The sequence below is a fragment of the Scylla paramamosain genome, chromosome 20, assembly GCF_035594125.1.
Source record: "Scylla paramamosain isolate STU-SP2022 chromosome 20, ASM3559412v1, whole genome shotgun sequence".
Classification (NCBI taxonomy): domain Eukaryota; kingdom Metazoa; phylum Arthropoda; class Malacostraca; order Decapoda; family Portunidae; genus Scylla; species Scylla paramamosain.
In genome coordinates, this window is record NC_087170.1 from 16,471,495 (window position 1) to 16,492,886 (window position 21,392).

General features: G+C 47.0%; 1 protein-coding gene and 1 long non-coding RNA gene across 2 annotated transcripts in view; one reads left to right on the plus strand and one right to left on the minus strand.

Moving 5' to 3' along the window:
* Positions 1 to 3,699: 3,699 nt before the first annotated feature.
* Positions 3,700 to 9,471, minus strand: LOC135110126 (uncharacterized). Its single transcript, XM_064022082.1, has 5 exons — positions 9,332 to 9,471; positions 8,893 to 9,034; positions 8,077 to 8,160; positions 7,377 to 7,457; positions 3,700 to 7,240 (listed from the first exon to the last, which is right to left on the minus strand). The coding sequence occupies exons 1-5, from the start codon at positions 9,469 to 9,471 to the stop codon at positions 4,556 to 4,558; spliced, it is 3,132 nt and encodes a 1,043-aa protein (XP_063878152.1). The 3' UTR covers positions 3,700 to 4,555.
* A 2,052-nt stretch (positions 9,472 to 11,523) lies between these two features.
* LOC135110484 (uncharacterized) overlaps positions 11,524 to 21,392 on the plus strand; it is a 107,581-nt gene continuing 97,712 nt past the window's right edge. The window contains exon 1 of the long non-coding RNA XR_010273291.1: positions 11,524 to 12,388. This is a non-coding gene — a long non-coding RNA (uncharacterized LOC135110484). The remainder of the gene's footprint in view (positions 12,389 to 21,392) is intronic.

A 21,392-nucleotide genomic window follows, 5' to 3' on the forward strand; every position in this document is an offset into this window, starting at 1 on the left:
TATTATTATTATTATTATTATTATTATTATTATTATTATTATCATTATTATTATTATTATTATTATTATTATTATTATTATTATTATTATTATTGTTATTATCATTATCAATGTTATTATTATTGTCATTATTATTGTTATTATTATTATTATTATTATTATTATTATTATTATTATTATTATTATTATTATTATTATTATTATCATTATTATTAGCAGTAGTAGTAGCAGTAATAGTAACAGTAGTAGTAGTAGTAGTAGTAGTATTTTTATTATCATTATTATTACTATTACCATAATTGCTATATTGTCGCTAGTATGAGCAACAAAGCAACATCCCATCATTTTTCTTGTTTGTCATTTTAATCGTATTTTTCTCTTGTCTTTCATTATATATTCCATTTTTCAATTTTCTCTCTCTCTCTCTCTCTCTCTCTCTCTCTCTCTCTCTCTCTCTCTCTCTCTCTCTCTCTCTCTCTCTCTCTCTCTCTCTCTCTCTCTCTCTTGCAACAGATAATTCGGGCCAATTTGTTACTGAGGGAACGCACGGTGGTGTTTTCTTGTCATGATTCTTGTCTTCCTCTTCCTCTTTCTTCCTCCTCGCTTTTACTTCTCCCTCTCCCTCTCCTTCTCTCTCTCCTCCTCTTACTTCCTTTTTCTCCACTCCCTTGCCTTTACTTTCTTCTCTCCTGTTCATACTAATTTTTTCTTATTCTCTTGTTTTTATTGTTCTGATATTTGTCTGTCTATTTCTGTTAATTTCTTCCCTTTTTCTGTTTTTAATGTGTTTTTTTTTTTTTGTTCTGTTTAATTCCTTTTTTTTTTTTATCTGAAACCTGTCATCTGGTGCGCACATACACACATACACACACACACACACACACACACACACACACACACACACACACACACACACACACACACACACACACACAGTATTGTCGCAACACGTGCGGAAAGACTGACAGATGAAGTAAATATGCTGAGGCCAGACAAGACATGAGTAACACACACACACACACACACACACACACACACACACACACACACACACACACACACACACACACACACACACAGAAGTAATAGTCATATAGAGTTTTAAATTGTATATATTATTCTTTTTACTTGTTTATTGCGTGACTTGATTATTTTACTGATTGAATGACTGAATTAATTACCCTGAATTTCTAAGCATCTAATTGAATATATATAATTGGTTTATCTTTGTAGTATTTATTTTGATTATATATTAGTTTATTCGTGCGTATGTTTTACGTAATTTTCGCTCTTCTGTGGTTTGCTTGTTTGTGCATTGTGCGAGTGACGAGCCATTTGAAGCTGAACATAACTGTGTTGAAGTCTTCTACAGTAATGACGAACAGAAAGATTAACTAACTAAATAGATAAATCAATCAGTCCATCAATAAAATAAAAAGAAGAAAAAGAAAAGGAAAAAAAAAACACAACATTGCAAAAGTGATAATTTTTTCTGCACTCAAACATTTACAGATTTAAGTTTTCTTTTTATGTATTTTGATTTTCACCGTTAATTAACTTATTGATTGATTGATTGATTGATTTTTCTATTCATTTATGGGGACAAGTTGGCTCAGATTACTAATGTAAGCCCAGCACACCTGCATTTAGCATTTACTCTATTTACGTCTTCCCTTATTCATCACACCCACTTGACTCCTCTCTGTTACGCATCCTTCTATCCATTCCATCCTTTATCTATTGTATCTTTCTTCCTCTTTTCTTTCAAGGTCAATTCAATTCAGGTAACCATTATTCCATTTGTAGTTGTTTGTCTTTCGTTTACTCCCTCCTTTATTCAAGTTCCCTTATTTACTCCTTTCGACCTCCTCAACAAAGCCTAGGCAACACCCAATCAGGGAACACAAAGATGGTGACGTCACGAGTAAACAGAAATGACAGCCAATGAGAATTAAGGCTGAAGACAAAGGAAGAGAATGGGACAGTGTTATTGTTTCTTGGGTTATCATAGAAAATGGAGGTTAGGGTGTTTAAATTTTGTGTTTTGTTTCTTTTCATTGCTTTGTTTTCTTCTCTTTACTAATTATTGTGTTTTCATTTATTATTATTATTATTATTATTATTATTATTATCATTATTATTGTTGTTGTTATTGTTATTGTTCTTACTTGTTTATTCTTTCATTATTTATCTTTAACATCCCTTTTTATGCCGCTTAATTATTTGTTATTTGATGTTTATAATTTGCTCGTTACATTTTACTTGTCATAATTTCTTACCTTGCATTATCTCTTAGTTTCTTGTCTAATACTTTGTGCTTCTTCCTTGCTTTCTTCCTTCCTTCACTCTCTTCCTCTTTTCCTCCCTATCATCTCCCTTTCCTTCTTCTATTCTCTTCTTCTCATCCTCACATCCTTCGTCCTTCCTTCAAAAAAAAAAAAAAAAAGGAAATAGCAAGAGTAAAAAATGTAATGATCATTTTAAAAAAGAAAAGAGAAAAAGAGAAACCTTAACAAATTTTACAGCAAACAAATAAATGAAAATAAAAACACTTCTACATAAAAATCAAGCATAACGAAGACAAGCAGGAAAAAACAATAAAAACAATGATAAAAAGAAACACACACACACACACACACACACACACACACACACACACACACACACACACACACACACACACAGCCAAGCAAAACAAGACAAGACTGACAGATAAACTCACAAAATCACGGGTGTTTGTAGGAAGGAAACATCATGTTGAAGGGACTGGCCAAGGCTGTCGAGTCACCGCTGCTGTATTATGTTTTGTTGATGACTTGATGGTGCTGGTGGTGGTGGTTGTGGTGGTGGTGGTGGTGGTGGTGGTGGTGGTGGTAGTGATGGTGTTGTGGTTTCTTTAGAGTCTGAAATAGAAGTGTTATCTCATGGTTATGATGAAGAGAGAGAGAGAGAGAGAGAGAGAGAGAGAGAGAGAGAGAGAGAGAGAGAGAGAGAGAGAGAGTGTGTGTGTGTGTGTGTGTGTGTGTGTGTGTGTGTGTGTGTATGTGTGTGTGCGTGTGTGTGTGTTATTTGATACAAATATGAAAAAAAAATGTATTTGGCATTTTATACATTAAATTTACTTATTATTACACACTTTATCACATTCACTTATTCAATCATCCCTTTAAAACACACACACACACATACACACACACACAAGGTACTAAATCACAGAACATCAATTTAAGAAAGAATGTTGAGAAGGAAGAAAAAAATGAAACTATGAGCCCAATAACTGCTGAATCTGAAATTTACTGCCTGTCGCCACAATTCACCTACACGCTGAGTCACGCTGATGAGTCACGAGTCACCTGGATGAAGGAGAAAGTGATGGTGAGGCCGCGTGAGGCTGAGAGTGAGTGGGAGAATGAACAAGTGGATGGGTGACTGATATATTTTTCGTTTCGCTCATTGATTTGATTAACTGACTGTCTTAATGTACTGACTAACTGACCTGACTGACTGACTGACTGACGGAATGAATGAATGAAGGAAGGAAGGAAGGAAAGGTTGATTTACAAATATTTCATGCGTTATTAGTTGATTGATTGACTATCTGGTTTTCTTATTGATTGGTTGTCTGAATTAATGAATGATTGACCAACACTGAGAGTAATACACGTTTGTTTGTTGTTTATTCATGTGTTTATTTAATTTATTAGAAATATTAACTGTTTCTACATATTTACAGATTGAAACACACACACACACACACACACACACACACACACACACACACACACACACACACACACACACATTTTAGCGTGCCAGCGCAGTATAATAAACAAACAAATAATAGTATACATTGAACAGAACATAGGAAACAAAGTTAAACACAACAAAAAAACATCTTCACAAACAAAAACTCAACGAAGTCAAACAAACAAACAAGCAAACACAAGAGATTAGTATCGGTGAGAAGAACAAAGAGCAGGACACAAGTGTATCATTTTTTCTGTATGATTGCTGCTATTTTTCCTAAATGAAAAAATGTATATGTGTAAATGTAATGTTTATGTGTAGATACTTTAATACTTGTTGACTGATAATAATAATAATAATAATAATAATAATAATAATAATAATAATAATAATAATAATAGTTATGAGCAATACCATCGTGATTTTCCGTCACAATCATCAGTTTATCATCACTCAAATAAGTTTGTGAATTGTCCACATTCCCCATATCAGGTTTAATTATCGTCACTTATTTTCCGTGACCTGCGGCCGCCGCCCCGCCGAGACAGCGGCCCCGCTTGCTGCTTGGCTTCACTGTCTCGCTCACTCTCTCGAATCAGTAACTGGACGGGATGAAGCACTGAGTTCACTGGAGCGTCATCCTTCCTGCGTCAGGGTGGTGACGTGCAGTGACGCAGCCGTGATACTCCCCGGGCCTTGGCGTCACTGCCTGCCTTCCCCCCTGTAGGCTGGCCTGGACCGCTGCAGGGCGCGGCTGGTCCAGGCCGCCGCCCTGGCCTGCACCGCCTGGCTGATCTCCCGGATCTTGTCAGGGATTGCTGGGCTGGATGGGCCGGTGGGGGGGGAGCGGGGAGAGGGGGGGCAGAAAGGCAGGGGTGCCCGAGGTGCCGAAGCCATCGTAGTCGCCCCTCGGGTTTGCCTCCTCACGGCTCCTCCCGTCAGCCGCCAGCTCCCTGCTGCCCCTTAGGCGCTTCCTCCTCCTCCTCTTCCTCTTCCCGCTGGAGAACTCTGGGCTTGCTCTCCTCCCGCTCTCCCTCCGTGCGGAGGGGAACTCTCCCCCTGCCCTGCTGAACTCCCGCCCGCCGATCAGATACTCCTCCCTGCCGCCGGAGTGGTCGCGGGTGTCGGCCGTGGTACCCCTCTGCCGCTCGCGTGTTCCCGTCAGCAGCTCCAGCAGGTCGTCGTCTGGGTCGCTGAGGTAGCGCTCCTCCCCAAGGGACGTGGCGTCTTCCTGCTCCTCTCCTGCACCTGCCGCTGTCTCCCAGGAATCCTCAAGGCCCAGGATTCGCGACCTGGCGGCCCAGCGGCGCCGCTGTGGCCTCAGCCGCCTGGTGCGAGCCGTCAGACGCCGCCCCCTTCGCGCTCCTTCCAGTGACGCTCTCAGCGCCTCTCCAGAGATGCCGCCGCCACGTAGCTCCGCCAGGGCCTTGAGAGTGATGCCGGTGGGCCGCAGCAGGGCGTTGACTACCTGGCTCCTATGGCTCTCCCGCAGCGGCTGGGCGGGCTGGGCGGCAGGCTGGTTGAGCTGGGTGAGGGTCTCAGTAGTCTGCAGGGCGAGAGAGTCGCTGTCTTCCTGCACCAGGATAATGACGGAGCCCCCAGCGTCCTCCAGCGCCTCCCCTCGCCCCCCCACCCGCAGCGTGCCGTCCTCAGACTCCACTAGGATTATCGCGGCATTGTCTCCACTCTTCTTTCTTTCCGCTCTCTTCTCCTCCTCCTGTTTCCTCACATTCCCCTCCTCGTTGTTCACCAGGATGATCGCCGCCTTGCCTTCACTCCCCGCCTCCTCTTCCTTCTCCTCAGAATTCACCAGAATGATCGTCTTCTTCTGTTCGTCTTCCTCCTTCACCAAGATTATGGTTTTCTTCTCATCCTCTTTCTCCTCCTCCGTCACCAAGATGATCGCCGTCTTGGCCTCGACCTTCCTTCCTCCCTCGCCGTCAGAAGTCACCAGAATGATGGCCTTCCTTTCCTCATCCTTTGCCTCCCGTGAGCTGTCTTCCTCTCCGTCAGAGGGACCTTCACCCTTTGGCTCTATCAGCACGACCGTGTGGCGCCCTTCGTCCCTCGGCGCCACCTGGTCTTGGGACACCTCCGCGCTGCCCTGTGTGAGGCTCTCGGTGTCCCCGTTTACGAGGATCACTGTTGAGTCCCTTGCCTTCACTTCCGAGGGACTGAAGAACCTACCGGAGTCCTTATCCACGAGAATCACAGACGAGGACCTAGTGTCGCGAAGCCCAGTGCCGACCTGGACCTGTGCCTCTCCCTGTTCCCCTTCATCTTCGTTCACAAGGATGATTGCTGTGGACTGGGGTGGGATCCCACTCACTCCTGCATCCTGAGGTGATCCTTCGGGCGTCTCCTCCACCAGGATGATGGCGTTGCGTGGCTTTGGAAGAACCCCCGTACCCTCGTGATCATCTTTAGGAGGCTCAACCAGGATGACCTGCGAGCCGCGAAACCGCCGCCCCGCCAGGCCCCCTTCAGCGCCAGCAGGATCCACCAGAATGATGGCCTGTTGGGCGTTATCCTCCGGCTTTGGTGAAGGGAAGCGCCCACTATTCACCCTCTCCGCCTCCCCGTCCTCGCCGTCCACCAGGATAATGAAAGCCTGGTCCTCGTCTGGTTCTCGCGCCCCAGACAGCCCAGAGTCTACGCCGTCGTAGTCGTAGTTGCCGAAGTAGTCAGGAAACTCGACTTCGGTTGTAGCAGGGGGCGACGGTGTGAAGGGAACAGCCCCGGGGATGGGCCTGAATGTGGTGGGGATTGTGGGGAGAGGGAAGTCCAGCTCAGGGATAGTGGGTCTGGATGGGAGTGTGGGCGGGGTGGGGCGAGGTGTGGGCGGAGCGGTGTAGGCCTGCGCGTGAACTTCCGGATAGGGGCACCAGTGCTGCTGCGGGGCGCGTGTGCCTGTGGAGCCACTTAGTGTATCCACGGGCGGGGGGAGGTACCCGCTGCCTTGAGAACGCTGCGCGGCGGCCACCAAATGGAGCAGCGGCAGCAGATCCTCCCCCGTGTCCTCCTGTGACGGTAAACTCGCATCCACCCCAAAGCTTTCAATCTCCTGCAGCTTCTCCGGCGCAAACCTGGACACGTCGGGGTTCTCGCGGCTCTCAGGGGGCGCTGGCGGCGGGACAGGGGGACCGTTGGGCTTGAGATAGAAGTATCCTTTCTTCTTCTGGTCATTGGCGAGCTGAAGAAGTTTCCATAGGGCGTCACGGAGAACTTTAGGATCCGTAGGAGGCACGTAGGTCATGCCGTGGGCGAGCATCTTGGCTATGTCCAGCTCCCCGGTGTCTGCCAGGGTGGTCTGCCGCGTCACTCTGCGCCGCTTGGGTCTGCGCAGCCTGTGGGGCGTGGCCAGCTGCCGCGCCTTCAGCTGGTCCTGCAGGTGGCGGTACAGGGCCACGGAGTACTCGCGCACCTCATCCAGACTCACGTCCTTCTCATCCTTCCCTGTATTTTCCTCTCCTTTAGTTGTGTCCTCGTCGTTCTGAGAGAGAGAGAGAGAGAGAGAGAGAGAGAGAGAGAGAGAGAGAGAGAGAGAGATTAAACCAGAAACCAACCAAACAAACACATATGCAAAGAAAACAATGATGTAGGACGAATAAACAAAAAATCAAACTTACCACTTTTCTGGAGGAGGAGGAGGGAGCGTCCTTTTCACCTGCGGCGCCTCCTTCAGCTTCACCTGTGAGGTAGGCGGATCTCTGATTAGTGATCCATTACGTGGTGCCGCTTCCACGAATTTTATCAGAAATGCTTTGCGTCACAACTTATATATTTGTTACAGAAAACGGGGTGAACTTCTAATATTGTGGTAGGGTAGACTATTATTATTATTATTATTATTATTATTATCACTACAACTACTACTACTACTACTACTACTACTACTACTACTACTACTATTACTATGATAATAACTTTAATAATAATATTAGTAATGATGATAATAATAATAATAATAATAATAATAATAATAATAATAATAATAATGCAGGATGGTCATGTCAGCATCAGCAGGTCACGTCAGGTCACGTTAGGTCACTGTAAGGAGTCACAGCAAGCAACCGAGGTCAGATCAGATAAGTAAAAAACATCTCAAGAGTCAAGTCAGTCCCAGTCATATCAGTAGCAAGTCAGGTCAAATTAAGGTCAAGTTATGTCAAGGTCAAGTTAGCCATAGAGGTCAAGAATCCAGTGCCATATCAGAGTCATGAGGGTCAGGTCAAAGTCAGATGAGGTCATAGAATCAGGTCATGTTTTCTTTTGTGCAGGTCATGTTAGGTCACGTCAGGTCAAGTTGGTCACGTGCCAGCGGCTGACCTGGAGTGGCCTGGAGCTAGGGGTTAAAGGAGGGGGTGTGGTGGAGGTGGTGGAGGTGGTGGTGGAGCCGCTGGTGGTTGTGTCCTGTCGGGGAGTGGGGGGGGGTGGAGGGTCTTGTGTCGTGGTGGTGGTGGTGGTGGTAGTGGTGATGGTGTGGCATAGTAGTGTTGTGTGATGTGGTAGTGGTGGTGGTGGTGGTGGTTGTGTGGTGATGCATTAGTAGTTATGTTAATGATAGTGTGTGGCGGTGATGGTGGTGTAGCTGCATACCAATAAAGAAACATCACTATATTCATGATGAACGTAATAATATCGCGTATCATTCATGTACTTTTTCGTTACAGTGTTTATCGTATTACGGAAATATTAAATCATTGAAGTATTTCGGAATAAAAAAATAGGAAAAGTGGAAAGTTCGCAGCCAATTAAAAACTTGCCAGACAATAACAATTCCGTAAAACAAACACAAATCCTTCCCTGCACCACATACAACAAACAACACGCGATAGAACTGACGACTCGATACAACGAAGCAAATGGACTGAATTACCACGCACACCTACAGCATAATTCGCTACTCTTTCTCCTTACGGCAATTTTCTTCCTATAGACATCTGCCCACAACATTTTCACTGTTACGACCGTTGCATTGAAGACCACCGTGAAAAAAAAAGTTAGCACAGACACAATAAAAGAACGAGAGAATAAGAGGGTGATATTATCTTTGCGGACCACAGAACACACACACACACACACACACACGAAAGAGCGATCAGTATTTCACTATCCATCCGAACCAGTCTCAGTTCCCCTAACCTGTTCGAACCCTGAAATTTTGAGCCCGAAACCCGTGGCCACAAGATTCTGAAGTTCCCGATCGGAGAGGAGCTCAAGACCATTGCCCTTCGTCAGCACTTCGGTGGGAGAAGCTACTGACGGGGGTGTGGTTTTTCGCTTTCTGAAGGGGAAACGCTGAAGGAGTGACAGCGTGGTAGATGGAGGCAGGGTCGTGGTGGAGGTAATGGGTTCTAGCGTGGGTTGTAATGGGGGTTGTAAGGGGGGTTGTTGGGGGAAGAAATGAGGTTGTGAGTCTGTACTGATTTGTTGTGCTTCTTCTGACGGAGGCGCTGTAGAAGGCACCGTATTTTTCTCTCTTAATCTTCTCCTTTTGTTAAACTCTGCAATTCTCTTCAACATCGCTCTAGCCCTTTGTATCCTAGCCCGCCGTGGTGATGCGGTCACGTTTGGTGGTGACGTAGTGGTGGTGAATGGTGGCGGTGATGATGGTGATATAGTTGTCCTCTCAGTTCTTCCTATTCTTTCACTATTCCACGTGATGTGTGATGGTAGTGATGTGGTGGTGAGTGGTGGTGATGTGGTAATTCTGAAGAGCATTTGACTGTCCCTAGATCCACGCCCTTTGATATGGACTTTTGGTGTGGTGGTGGTGGTAGTGGTGACTTGGTGGTGATGAAGGTGGTTGTGGCTTTCTCCTTTATCTGTATGATCGTTTGGTGGCGGTGATGGTGATGGTGATGGTGATGGTGATGGTGATGGTGGTGGTGATGAAGAATTTTCCCCTTTTGTCTTTTGGTTTGTTGTGATTTCCCTCGTTTCTGGTTGTGGTGATTGTGATGATGATGATGATGGTGGTGATGATGATGATGGTGATGTTAGTGGTGAGATTAGTGTAGGAAAAGAGACGTAAGAATAGGAAGATATTGGTGATGGTGACGGTAACGGAGACTGAGAGTTGAAGTGAACAACTGGTGATAATGGTGATGGTGATAGTGATGATGGTGATGACGAAGGTGATGGCGGCGATGGCGGTGGCAGGGTAACAGTAGAGGAGACAGGATGACGGTAACCGAAGGAAGAGTAAGAATAGGAGGTAGAAGAAGGGGAGGAGGCCGCGGAAGCGAAGGGAGAAGAGAAGGAGGAGGAGGAGGAGAACGACGACGAAGGAAAAGATGATGGAGAAGAGGAGAAGGAGGAAGATGATAACGACTTCGAAGCAGGAGGAAAAGAAGAGGAAGAAGAAGAGGCGAAAGAAGAGGATGAAGGAACGAACGAGGGCGAAGAAGGAAAAGAAGAAGAAAAAGAAGAGGGCGAGGAGGGGAATGAAAAACCTGAAGAAACAAAAGAAGAGGGAGGAGATAAAGACGGTAACAACGATGACGAGGACAACAAAGAAGACGACGACGATAAGGGCGAAGAAACAGAAGAAGAAGAGGAAGAGGAAGAGGATAATGGCGGCAAATCCTTCGCTACAGTAGGATCACGTATTCCATTTCCAGATTTTGGCGTAACTGTGACGGCGTGGTGGGGACGAGAAGTGACAAAACGTATCCTGCCGCGGCCACGTCGGGTATTCCTGACGAAGGGGGAGAGGCGCCCTTGAGAGTTTGAACGTACTTGTGTCTTAGATGGGAGTGTCTTTAGGAGTTGAGGATTGAGAGAAGGGTTAGAAGAGCTTTGAATTGAAGTGGAGTGTGGAGGTGGATGAGGATTAGTGGAGGAGGATGTGGAGAAGAAGGTGGAGGTTGCGTTAGGCTGTTGAGGGAGTGAAGGAGGAAGACGTTGGAAGGAATTGAAGGAGCGTGCTGGTGGATGAGGATTAGTGGAGGAGGAGGAGGAGGAGGAGGAAGATTGGGAATTAGAAAAAGGTGTGGGAAGAAGAGGAATGGGAGGAAGAAGAGGAGGTGGAGGTGATGGTGGTGGTGGTGGTGAAGGAGGAGGAGATGGAGGAGGAGGAGGAGGTGGTGGTGGTGGTGGTGGTGGTGAAGTAGGTGGAGGTGGCGGTGGAGGAGGAGGAGGAGGAGGAGGAGGAGGAGGAGGAGGAGGAGGTGGTGGTGGTGGTGGTGGTGGTGGTGATGGTGGTGGTGAAGTAGGAGGAAGTGGCGGTGGAGGAGGTGGAGGAGGGGATAGTGGAGATCTGTTCAATGGTGGAGAATGGTTGTGGAGATGAGTGGAAGAGATGGATGGATGTGTAGAGACTGTCTGATTCTTCCTCTTTCCCTCCTGAAGGTGCTGTAGTCTTCCGCTTCTGAAGAAAACGAAGGAGGTGGAGGAAGGTGGAGCGTGTGAAGATGAAGAAGACGGAGAAGGTGGAGATGGAATAGGAGGTGAAGGTGGAAAAATAAGGCGAGTGTGGTGGTTTTGGTTGTGATGTGGAGGAGGTGGAGAGGTGGTGGATGAAGGAGGAGGAGGAGGAGGAGGAGGAGGAGGAGGAGGAGGAGGAGGAGGAGGAGGTAAAAGAGAAACAGGAGAAACAGTAGTGGTGAAAATATTTGGCTGTGATAATGATGATGGTAATGGTGGTGGTGGTGGTGGTGGTGATGGTGGTGACGGTGATAGTGGTGGTGATGAGGTGGTGCGAACACGCCTAACCTTCTTTAACCCCTCTGGACCAAGCACGGTACGGAGGAACCTGAAGGAGACACCATTGCGAACCGAGGGGCGGGAGGGGCGAGCCTGGGAGTGCCCTTGAGCCTCCATCAGGGTGGTGGGACTCAGAGAATGAGGTGATGGTGGTGATGGTGGTGTGGTGGAGACGAAACTGTTGGAGGAAGCTGGTGGTGATGATAGTGATGATGTGAAGTGGCTATATGACGAAGGTGGTGAAGGTGGTGGTGATGCATGCTGAGGGCTAAAGGGAGTGTGAATAGGGGTTTGACTAGGGGTGTTCCTGTACCCTTGGTCATTGTCCTGGTGGAGAAGTTTGAAGTACAGGTAAGGGTTATCAGTGTTCCCTCTGTAGGATGGATGCGAGGCGGGAACAGGGGACTTATTGAGGTCAGAGAATGGCTGGGAGTAACCTGACGGCGGCGCTGAAGGAGGGTGGGAAGCGGAAGGGTTGTCTTTGTTACTATTATTTGTGTGGAAAGAATGTGTGGCTTTCTGGGCCTCGGAAATGTACGAAGATTGATGGTTTCTTGGATTACGATGATTAGAAAACGGGTCATTTTTTGAAACAAAGGATGGTGGGAGTTTGGGGGTGATTAAACTAGAATCATGACTATTTAGATTAGCGCGACTAGAAGGCTTAAGATTGGCCGCCGAAGTGGAGTACTGAACGAAACTGGTGATAGCTGGCAACCCACCACCACCACCACCACCACCACTAACTGGGTTTAGATGCTTCGAGACACGTGGCGGAGCGTTTCGAATCACGCTACTCGAACCCTGACCGCTAGATGGCAGGTGTACTCTGGGTAATGAGGGTTTTTGGGCGTCAGTTGGACTTTGAGAGTGAGAAGGTGTGGTGTTGTGTGTGTGACTGATCTTCGCCTCCACCTTCGACGTCTTAAAGGTATCGTGTTGAGTTATTCCACTTTTTTCTCCACTTTTTCGTGTGGTAAATGCATCTCTGTATATCGTTTGGGTGTGTGGAGGCTTGTTTTGTGTGTGAGTGGAAGGTGGAGTGGTGTGGATGAGTGATTGAGAGGCGGGTGGAGTGCGGAGCGGTGGACCAAGTCTAAAATGCACGTAGCTAGTGGCGGGTGGATAGGAGGCGGCGTGGAGGCGTCGGGAATGTGGAGGTTGACGAGGTGGAGGAGGAGGAGGAGGAGGAGGAGGAGGAGGGCTGGGACGCTGAGGAGGAGTAGTGGAGTAATGGAGTTGAGTGTGTGAGGAGGGTATTTTTCCACCTTTACTCCCTCCCTGCAGTGAGATGGACACAAAAGAGGTGGCTGGGGAAGGAGATGAGGAGGAAAATGAGGAGGAGGAAGAGGAGGAGGAGGAGGTGGAGGTGGAGGAAGAGGAGATGTAGGAAGAGTAAGACGAGTAAGAGGAAGGGGAGAAAGACTCCTCCACCACTCCACTTTGTCCTGGGAGTGACTGGCGGAGGATAGAGAGGTGGATGTTTGATGGGGAACCGATACGATCTCCCCTTCCACCCCCTTCTCCACCTACATCATCTTCCCCCACTTTATCCTCCCCCACTTCTCCATCCGTAGTGGAAGTGGAGAGTACGGACTCTGGGTTGGCGACTGAAGGTGGAGGAAGTGGAGCGGAATGTGGATAGCTGGCGGAGTGGAAGTGAGAGTGAGGATAGAGTGAAGTGGAATGGTGTTGGATAGCGTGGGTGGAGGCGTGCTGGACGGCGTGGGTGTGGGTGCTGTGGGTGTCTCTTGTTTGGCGGGCTGCGGATGTGGATGCGGGTGTGGATGTGGGTGTGGGTGAGGATATGGGCGTGGGTGTGGGTTTGGGTGTGGGTGTGGGTGTGGATGCAGGCGTGGGTTTGTGTGTGGGTGTGGATGTGGGCGTGGGTGTGGGTGTGGGTGTGGGTTCTGTCATGGTTAGTGTGGGGATTCCGGTCGCTTCCGTCTGGTCGTCCGAGGGTCGTCTGGATAGGGAACCTGGGAAGGACGCTATCCCACCTGCGGGCACAGGGAGAGGGGGGTGAGGCGGCGACTCTGCGGCAGGAGCGGAGACTGAGGGGGAGGAGGGGGAAGAGGAGGAGGAGGAGGAGGAGGAGGAGGAGGGTGATGTGTTGTGTTTGGAGTCAAGGGGAGAGGAAGAATCTTTAGTGGAGACAGAGGGAGCTTGTTCACTTTTCACTGTTTTACGGGGAAGGGTTTTCTTTCCGGAGGAGGGAAGGGGTTGGGAAAGAGGCCGGGATGGCGGGGCTTCCTCTGAGGACTGGTCTGGGGGAGAGGGCTGGGAATCCTCCAGGGAGTGCGGAGTGTCCTGTTCTTCAGATGACGGGGGCACGGTCGCCTCCTGGTCCTCGGCGGGAGGCTGCGTGTCAGTGGAGAGGGGAGGGCGAGTCGTGACGCGGCGGCGGGAGGTGAGTGGGCGGCGGCGGCGCTTGACTGGAGAGGGACGGCGGGAGCTGCTGGCATTCTCCGGGGGTGTCTGGGGAGCGCGAGTGCTGGGGATGTCCTCTTTTTCCTCCAGTGACTCTCCATGAGACTCAGTTTCCTGGCTCGAAGCTTCACCAGACTCCTGCGACGTGGCCTCAGTGGTGGTGGGCGGCCGACGCCTGCGTGTGGCGATGCGTCTGCCGCCCCCAGGCCTCCACTGCCCTGGGCGGCGGGTGGCCCTCACTCTGCCCCGACCCTGTTCGCGCTGTGGCTTTCCTCGGGCCTTCTTGGTGGGCGTGACGGGCTTGGGCGTGGTGGGGGGCAGTGATGTGGGAGCGGCGGTGCTGGGCGAGTCATGGGTGAGAGTCGCGTCGGGCAAGGGAAGCCTGGCAGGGGACTGGTCTTGGGCTGGTGGTGGGCGGCGTCTGCGGGGAGTGGCTGGGGGCTTCACTGTGGGCTTCAGTGATGTCTTCCCAGCGGGGCGGTGTCTTCGCGGCTTCCTCTTGTGCGGGGGACCTTTGGGGTGTTTCCTTGGCGCCAGAGTTGTAGAGTAGCGTGCAGGGGCGGCAGTGGTGGCTGGGGAGGGGTGAGGGGTCTGCTCGGGTCTCCTGAAGGGGAAGAGATCCAGAAGAGACTTGCCGGCAGCCAGTTCAGACATGACCTTCAGGTACCTGGGCTCCTGTGTGGTGGAGAACGAGGCGGGCGTGGCGCTGTACTCGTCCCATTGTGGCGGAGCGTGCGTGGGCGTAGACGTGGGCGTGGGCCTGGGCGTGTAGGTTGGAGAGGCGGTGGTAACAATAGGCACTGAGGTTGGAGGTGGTGGAGGGGTGACAGTGGTCGGGGTGGAATGTGGGCGGCGAGAAGTGGGTTTGGGGGGGCGGCGGTGTCTTCCACGGAATGTCGGTGGGTAGGTGAGGTGGGAAGTTGGGCGGCGTCTTCTTGGAACCCTGGTGGGCGTGGGCGTGGTGGTGGTGGTGTGGAGCAGGACATCCTCGTAGCTTGGGTGGTAAGTGGTGGGCGGGGGTGTGACGTGTGGGCGGTAGGTGGTGGGCGTGGGTGTAGGAGTGGATGTAGGAGTCGGTGTAGGAGTATCAGGATCCACGTAGCTTTGGGTGTATGGATTAATGTGGAAGGCGGGGGCGAGGGTGGGGTCCCGGCGGAGGTGGGCGTGGCGAGTGTAGGAATCCCTGTAATACTGACGAAGGATCTCCTGTGGGTGGTAGGCGGCCTTGTCTTCCTCCAGGTACCCCAGCCACGTCTCCTGCAGGTACCCGAGGTGGTCCTTTGTGAGACTCTCCACTCCCTCCACCCCACGCGCCGCAGAATCATCCACATGGGGTCCGTACAACCTCCCATGCTCCCTTGGATAATAACTACGACCTTGGCCAGGGTAGTACGACTCTTGAAGGGCGTTTGGTGTCGTAACAGGGTCGTTAAAGGATTCTTCGTCAGGGTAGTCGTACTCTTCTTCCTCTTCTTTTTGCTCATCTGAATAGAAAGTGATGGCAGGGCGTCTGTGGAATCGTGGGCGTTGCTGTGGGCGTGGTCTGTGTGGACGCGGACGTGGGCGTGAGTTTTGGAAGGCTGTGGGCTTGTACGACCTATGTGGACGAGCCGTGGGTGGAAGAGGAGGCGGAGTCGTGTGGGACTTCGGAGTGACGGTGAGGGAGGAGGACTGACGGTGATGCGTGGATGAGGATGGAGGCTGAGGTGGATAAATGGACTCTTCATGTGGATCTTGAGGTGGATAAACGTACTCGTCGTGTGGAGTTTGAGGTGGATAAGCGGAGTCCTCGTAGGAATTCTCAGATGGATAAACGGGCTCACTATGTGGATTTTCAGGTGGATAAGCGGAGTCCTCATGTGGATTTTGAGGCGGAGGTGAGGAAGTTGGATAATGAAGTGGATTAGTGGGATCAGATTCTTCATTAGTCTGAGAAGGAGGATTGAAAACTGGGTTCGAATCCTTTATACTGAACGGACGGTACTGGTTCTGAGGAGGAGGACGAGTTGGAGGAGGAGGAGGGGGAGGAGGACTAGAATCAACAGGACCTCTCGCAGATTCCTTCAACCCCCAGAGGGAATCCTGCAGCTCCTCCTCGTAGTACTCATACTCTAGATAATCCCAGGAACCCAAGAAATCAGAGGTGTTCCAGGTGTGGGCGTGGGCGTGATCCTGGTGGACGGGGGGCGTGGTGGGGGGCATAGGGGAACTACTAAGGGCGTGTTCAGGGGCTGGGGAGGTCGTGGTAGATAAAATGTAGTTTCTGTAGGGTAGAAATAGTGTGGATTTTGGTGGAGGGGAAGGAGATAGGGAGAGGGAGGGGTACTGTTCCGAGTCATATGGGGAATGGGGGGAAGAAAGGGAAGGGGAAGGGGAGTGTGCAGCTGGGGAGTCAAGTTTCATGCTCCAGTCTTGGCCCAAACTAAGGAAATCTGTGAGAATCAGGAAATGGGGAAAAAATGGGAAAAAGACACATTAATTTAGACTCTCAGATGAATGACAGAAATTGATGCGTGGAATTAATAGTAAAAAATGAAATGGTAATATAATAGTTTGAAATTGGTAGTAAAGAGGTAATTAAGATATTGGTAATGGGGATAGTAATGATTATAAGAAAAAATGAAAGAAATAAGCAAATGAATAGCATTACCTATCAATAAATAAAGTAGAATAATAATAGCAAAGGTAAAATAATTGGAAAATCTCTCACTTCTGAAAAAAAAATTAATGTTACTCTATAAAATAAGAAATTATATTACTAATTACGTGCATTAGTAAATAAACACGTATATACTTTACATATATGCTAAAATAACTCACTTTTACAATTAAACAATTATCAACTAAAAATATTTCAGTCATAGAAAAAAATTATCATGTTAAAAAAGAAAATGGGAAGACGAAGAAAACGTGCAAGTCCAAGATGACCATAATCAGAGCGAACTCATGAGTCACGTGACTTTCCCTGCACCTGTCTGTGTCCTCACCTTGGTAGTGGGGGGCAGGGGTGACCAGGGCCGGGGGTGGGGTGTAGTAGGCGCCTAGGTGGGGTGACTGGAAGAGGAGGAGGAGGGGAGGAAGAAGAGATTTAATATTATTACGTATTATTATCATTATTATTAGTAGTAGGAGGAGGAGGAGGGTAGTAGTAGTAGTAGTAGGAGGAGGAGGAGGAGGATGAGAAACAAGTGTAGTAGTAGTAGTAGTAGTAGTAGTAATATATCATCATCATCACCATCACCACCATCACTCACTCTCTTAGGTGTTCGAGTCCTGGGGGGTGGAGGGGCAGGGGATGTGGGCGTGGGGGTGTAGGCTGGGGTGAGGGTGATGGCGGGGGTGGGCGTGGCGGGGGTGGGGGAGGCAGCCTTCCCCTCTTCCTTCTCAACACCTAAGTACTTCCTCCACCACTCGTCTGTCTCCACCTGGTACGAGAGAGAGAGAGAGAGAGAGAGAGAGAGAGAGAGAGAGAGAGAGAGAGAGAGAGAGAGAGAGAGAGAGAGATTAGCGACAACTTAAATAAATGAAAGAAAAAGAATTTAAATATTAATAAATGAGGGTTAACAAAAGTTTCAGTAATTGATAATAGAAAGTAATGATATAAATATTTGTACGAAGCTGATGAAAAATTAAAATAGAAGTAAATGAATAAGGAAATAAAGAACTGAAGTGATCAAAGAAATATTCAGCATTTCCACTAATATAAATATATTCAGTATACAAAATGCTTAACAAACTTCTATTTTCTAATTTGCAATCCTTAAAAAATCAGTTTGTATTATTTTTAAGTTATAAATATTTTTTTTCTAATTGCTATGTTAAGTCTCTTTCTCTTATAACTTAGAATAGAAAACAAATTAACTTCAACCTGTATATGTCAGCTTGTAGCAATTAGTAGCTGAGGTTCCTGTACTCTCTACAATTATCACCTTTACGACTCTGTTTTCTGCGCCAGGATGCCACGCTTACCTCCTGTAGTCTTAATTGCTCGAGCCCCGCCCACTGCTCGCCGCCCACACCACCCACGGGCGCCGCCAGAGTCTCGTACCTCGAGGGGGAGGGAGAGAAAGTTACTTGCTGATTACTACTAACATTACTGGGGAAACTCAAAGGCATGTAAAGATTATTTGAGTTAATCTTAAAATATTCGTTTTCTCCAGTTTGATAGACGCGAGAGAGAATCAAGGTTTTATGGGTAACAAAAGTATTTTTTAGTGTCGTATATAATTTGATATTATATCAGGAAACATGTTAAGTAGAATTGTTGTATTTGTGATAATACTTGAAGCTTAGCAATAAAAGCTAAATCAGTTAAAGGTTAACTAGGTATATATATTTTAGTCATACAGTTTTTATGATAAAATTTTTCTTTCTTCGTGTTGAATTGTAAATACACCAAAATATTTGTTACTTTCGTGAAAAGAGATTGGCCGAAAGAGTAATCAGCCTTTAGCGGAACCGACCAAGTAAATAAATAAAGAAAGAAAGAAAGAAAAAGAAAAATTATCAAGAGCATTCATCACACATCTTCTCAACCAATCACAGCAAAGCTAGTAAAAAAAGTGCACGCAATTGGTTGTCTACTCACTCGTCCCCGGCATCGTCCTCGTAGTAGTAATAGTCCTCGAAGGCACCGCTAGGTGTCACGCCGTAGAAGTCTCGCTCATGCTGGAGGGAGAGAGAGAGAGGGGGAGAGAAAGTTAAGATCACTATTTTGTTATCCGTAGAGGAGGAGGAGGAGGAGGAGGAGAAGTAATGATGGAAGGAGAATGATGGAGTAATGATGGAAGGAGAAATATATATGGAAGAGAAAGAAGAGAAGATGGAGGAATGAAGAAGTGCTGATTAGAGAGGAGGATAAGAGTGAAAGGAAGGGATAAGTGAAAATGGAAGGAAGAGGAGAGACTGAAGGAGAAAAATCGCGGGAATGAAAGAAGATAGGAAGGTAATGAAAGTATTGATGTAGGAGATGAAAAGAAATTAAAAAAAGGAAGTGAAAGAAAGCAGAATTGATGCGAAAGTAAAAAAAAAAAGTAAATGTGAACATATAAATAAGCAAGTTGAGTTGAATAATAAAAAGACTAATTAATCAAAACACAACAAAACACCTAAACTACACTTTTCAGAAACACAAATTTTACACTAAATGTGAAGCAAAATTTTTACGTTTTTTTTTTTTCAGTTTTTAGTAACAACAAAAGAAAAAAAAATACAGTACTGAGAGAGAGAGAGAGAGAGAGAGAGAGAGAGAGAGAGAGATTGACTGTGTGTGTGTGTGTGTGTAAGCTGCGAGTTTTAATTTCCCTTGAGTCTGCCACGAGTTTTTATTTGTTTGTTTCTGTATATTTTCTTTCCCCTTACACATGTCACCTGTAACATAATATTCCCTACCTATCACGTGACCACGTATATATATATATATATATATATATATATATATATATATATATATATATATATATATATATATATATATATATATATATATATATATATATATATATATATATATATGAAAGGGGGTAATGTAACTGGCGTAGTACGGATGAAAAAAAAATTACATTATATATATAAATATATATATATATATATATATATATATATATATATATATATATATATATATATATATATATATATATATATATATATATATATATATATATATATATATATATATATATATATATATATATATATATATATATATATATATATATATATATATATTATATATTTATATATATAATGTAATTTTTTTTTCATCCGTACTACGCCAGTTACATTACCCCCTTTCATTTCATATTTCCTTCCCTTTCACTCATTTCTTTACCTTATGGTCTTATGAGATTCTATAAACATTCTACTCACATTGTTATTAAAAACGTAACTTTCAACAGACACTAAACATCGCCCCTATTTTTCTAACCACCGCACCTTTTCCACCTCTTAAAATAAACAAAAGAAATAAGAAAAAGAAGATAAACACTTGTAGCAAATTTGAGAATGCTTGCAAGGTGTTTGTGTTTGCTTGCACGTGTTTGCTTGAGCGTGTTTGTTTAGCTTCTGAGGAAGAGAGAGGTGAGGGGGGCGAGGATAAAGAGGACATGCATACGTGTGGTTGTCAAGGGGAGCATTATCCCCGTTGCTTAGGAGATGTCATGCAGGGGCCTCTGGTGGTGGTGACCTGAGGGGGTGTGGAGTAGAGTCGTTCAGTCAGTCAGTCAGTCAGTCATTTAGTTAGTCACTTATTAGGTCAGTTACACATTCCTTGTTAGTAATTTAGTCAGTCAGTCAGGCAGGCAGTCAGTCAGGCAGTCAGTCAGTCAGTTAGTCAGGCAGGTAGTTAAAGTGAATTAAGTGAGCCAGCGAGTGAGTGAGTCAGTGAGTCAGTCAAGTAGTAAGCAAGTTTGTGAATGAATGAGTGAGTGAGCAAGTGAGTGAAACAGTGAATAAGTCAGTCAGTTTAATTAGTCAGTCAGTAAATGAGTGAGCGAATGTGCATGAATCAGTCAGTCAGTCAGTCAGTCAGTCAGTCACTCAGCTTACCTGTGTAGAGACGTTTCGTAACTGTGTGTGTCGGCTGTCAAAGAAGACTGAAGAGGGGGAAGAGGAGGAGGAGGAGGAGGAGGAGGAGGAGGAGGAGGAGGGAGAAGATCCGTCTTCCTCCCCTTCCCAGTGGGGAGTATCGGGGAAGGCGTCTCTTGTATTCTTGGGGAGGAGGAGGAGGTGCAAGAGGGAACTAGAAGGCTGAAGGTGGAAGGTGGAGGAGTTTGAGATGGATGTGGAGGTAGTCTGGCTGTCATTCGTCTTGGTTTGTACGGTCTGAAGTTCTGGCTCTGAGGTGGAGGAAGTGGAGTAGGTGGAGGAAATGGGGGAGGTGGAGTAGATGGAGCTTGCGGTGGATGTGGAAGTGGTTTGGTTGTCAGGTTTCTTATTTTGTGACGTCTGGAGTTCTGGCTTTGAGGTGGAGGAATTGGAGGAGGTGGAAGAAGAGGAGGAGGAGGAGGTGGAGGAGGAGGAGGTGGAGGAGGAGGAAGGAGGTCTCAGGAAAATCTTGGAGGATGAGAGGAAATTTTGTGATGGATCAGAGTGGATGTAATAAGACGCAAGGTTGTATGCCGTGGTGGTTGTTGGCGGATATGTTATGGAGGTGATGGCTGTGGGGGTGGTGGAGGTGGTAGTGGAGGTGGAGGTGAAGGTAGTGGAATTTGAATCATTGGCAAGTAGTTTTGTGGAGGAATTACGAAAGGGAGAAATGGAAGGAGGAAGGGAGGGAAGAGGAGGAGGAGGAGAAAGAAGAATGGAGGAGAGACGCTGAAGGAAAGAGGAAGAGGAGTGGTGAGAGGAGGAGAGAGGGAGAGAAAGCGTGACAGAGGTGGGAGGAGAGAGGGAGACACTTGGAGAGAACGTAGGGGGAGGAGGACTTTTAGGAGGAAAAGTAGGAGGGAAAGGAGGAAAAGTAGAAGGAGGAGGAGGAGAAAAAAGAAGGGAAGGGGAAGGAA

Bases quoted from the DNA above. Each gene is read 5' to 3' on its own strand.
- LOC135110126 (XM_064022082.1), bottom strand. From the start codon at position 9,471: ATGCTCTTCAGAATTACCACATCACCACCACTCACCACCACATCACTA. The intron at 8,161-8,892 runs GTTAGGGGAACT...ACTCCCCGACAG, and splicing joins AAATTTCAGGGTTCGAACAG to GACACAACCACCAGCGGCTC. The intron at 7,241-7,376 runs GTAAGTTTGATT...TCTCTCTCTCAG, and splicing joins CCTCCTCCTCCAGAAAAGTG to AACGACGAGGACACAACTAA.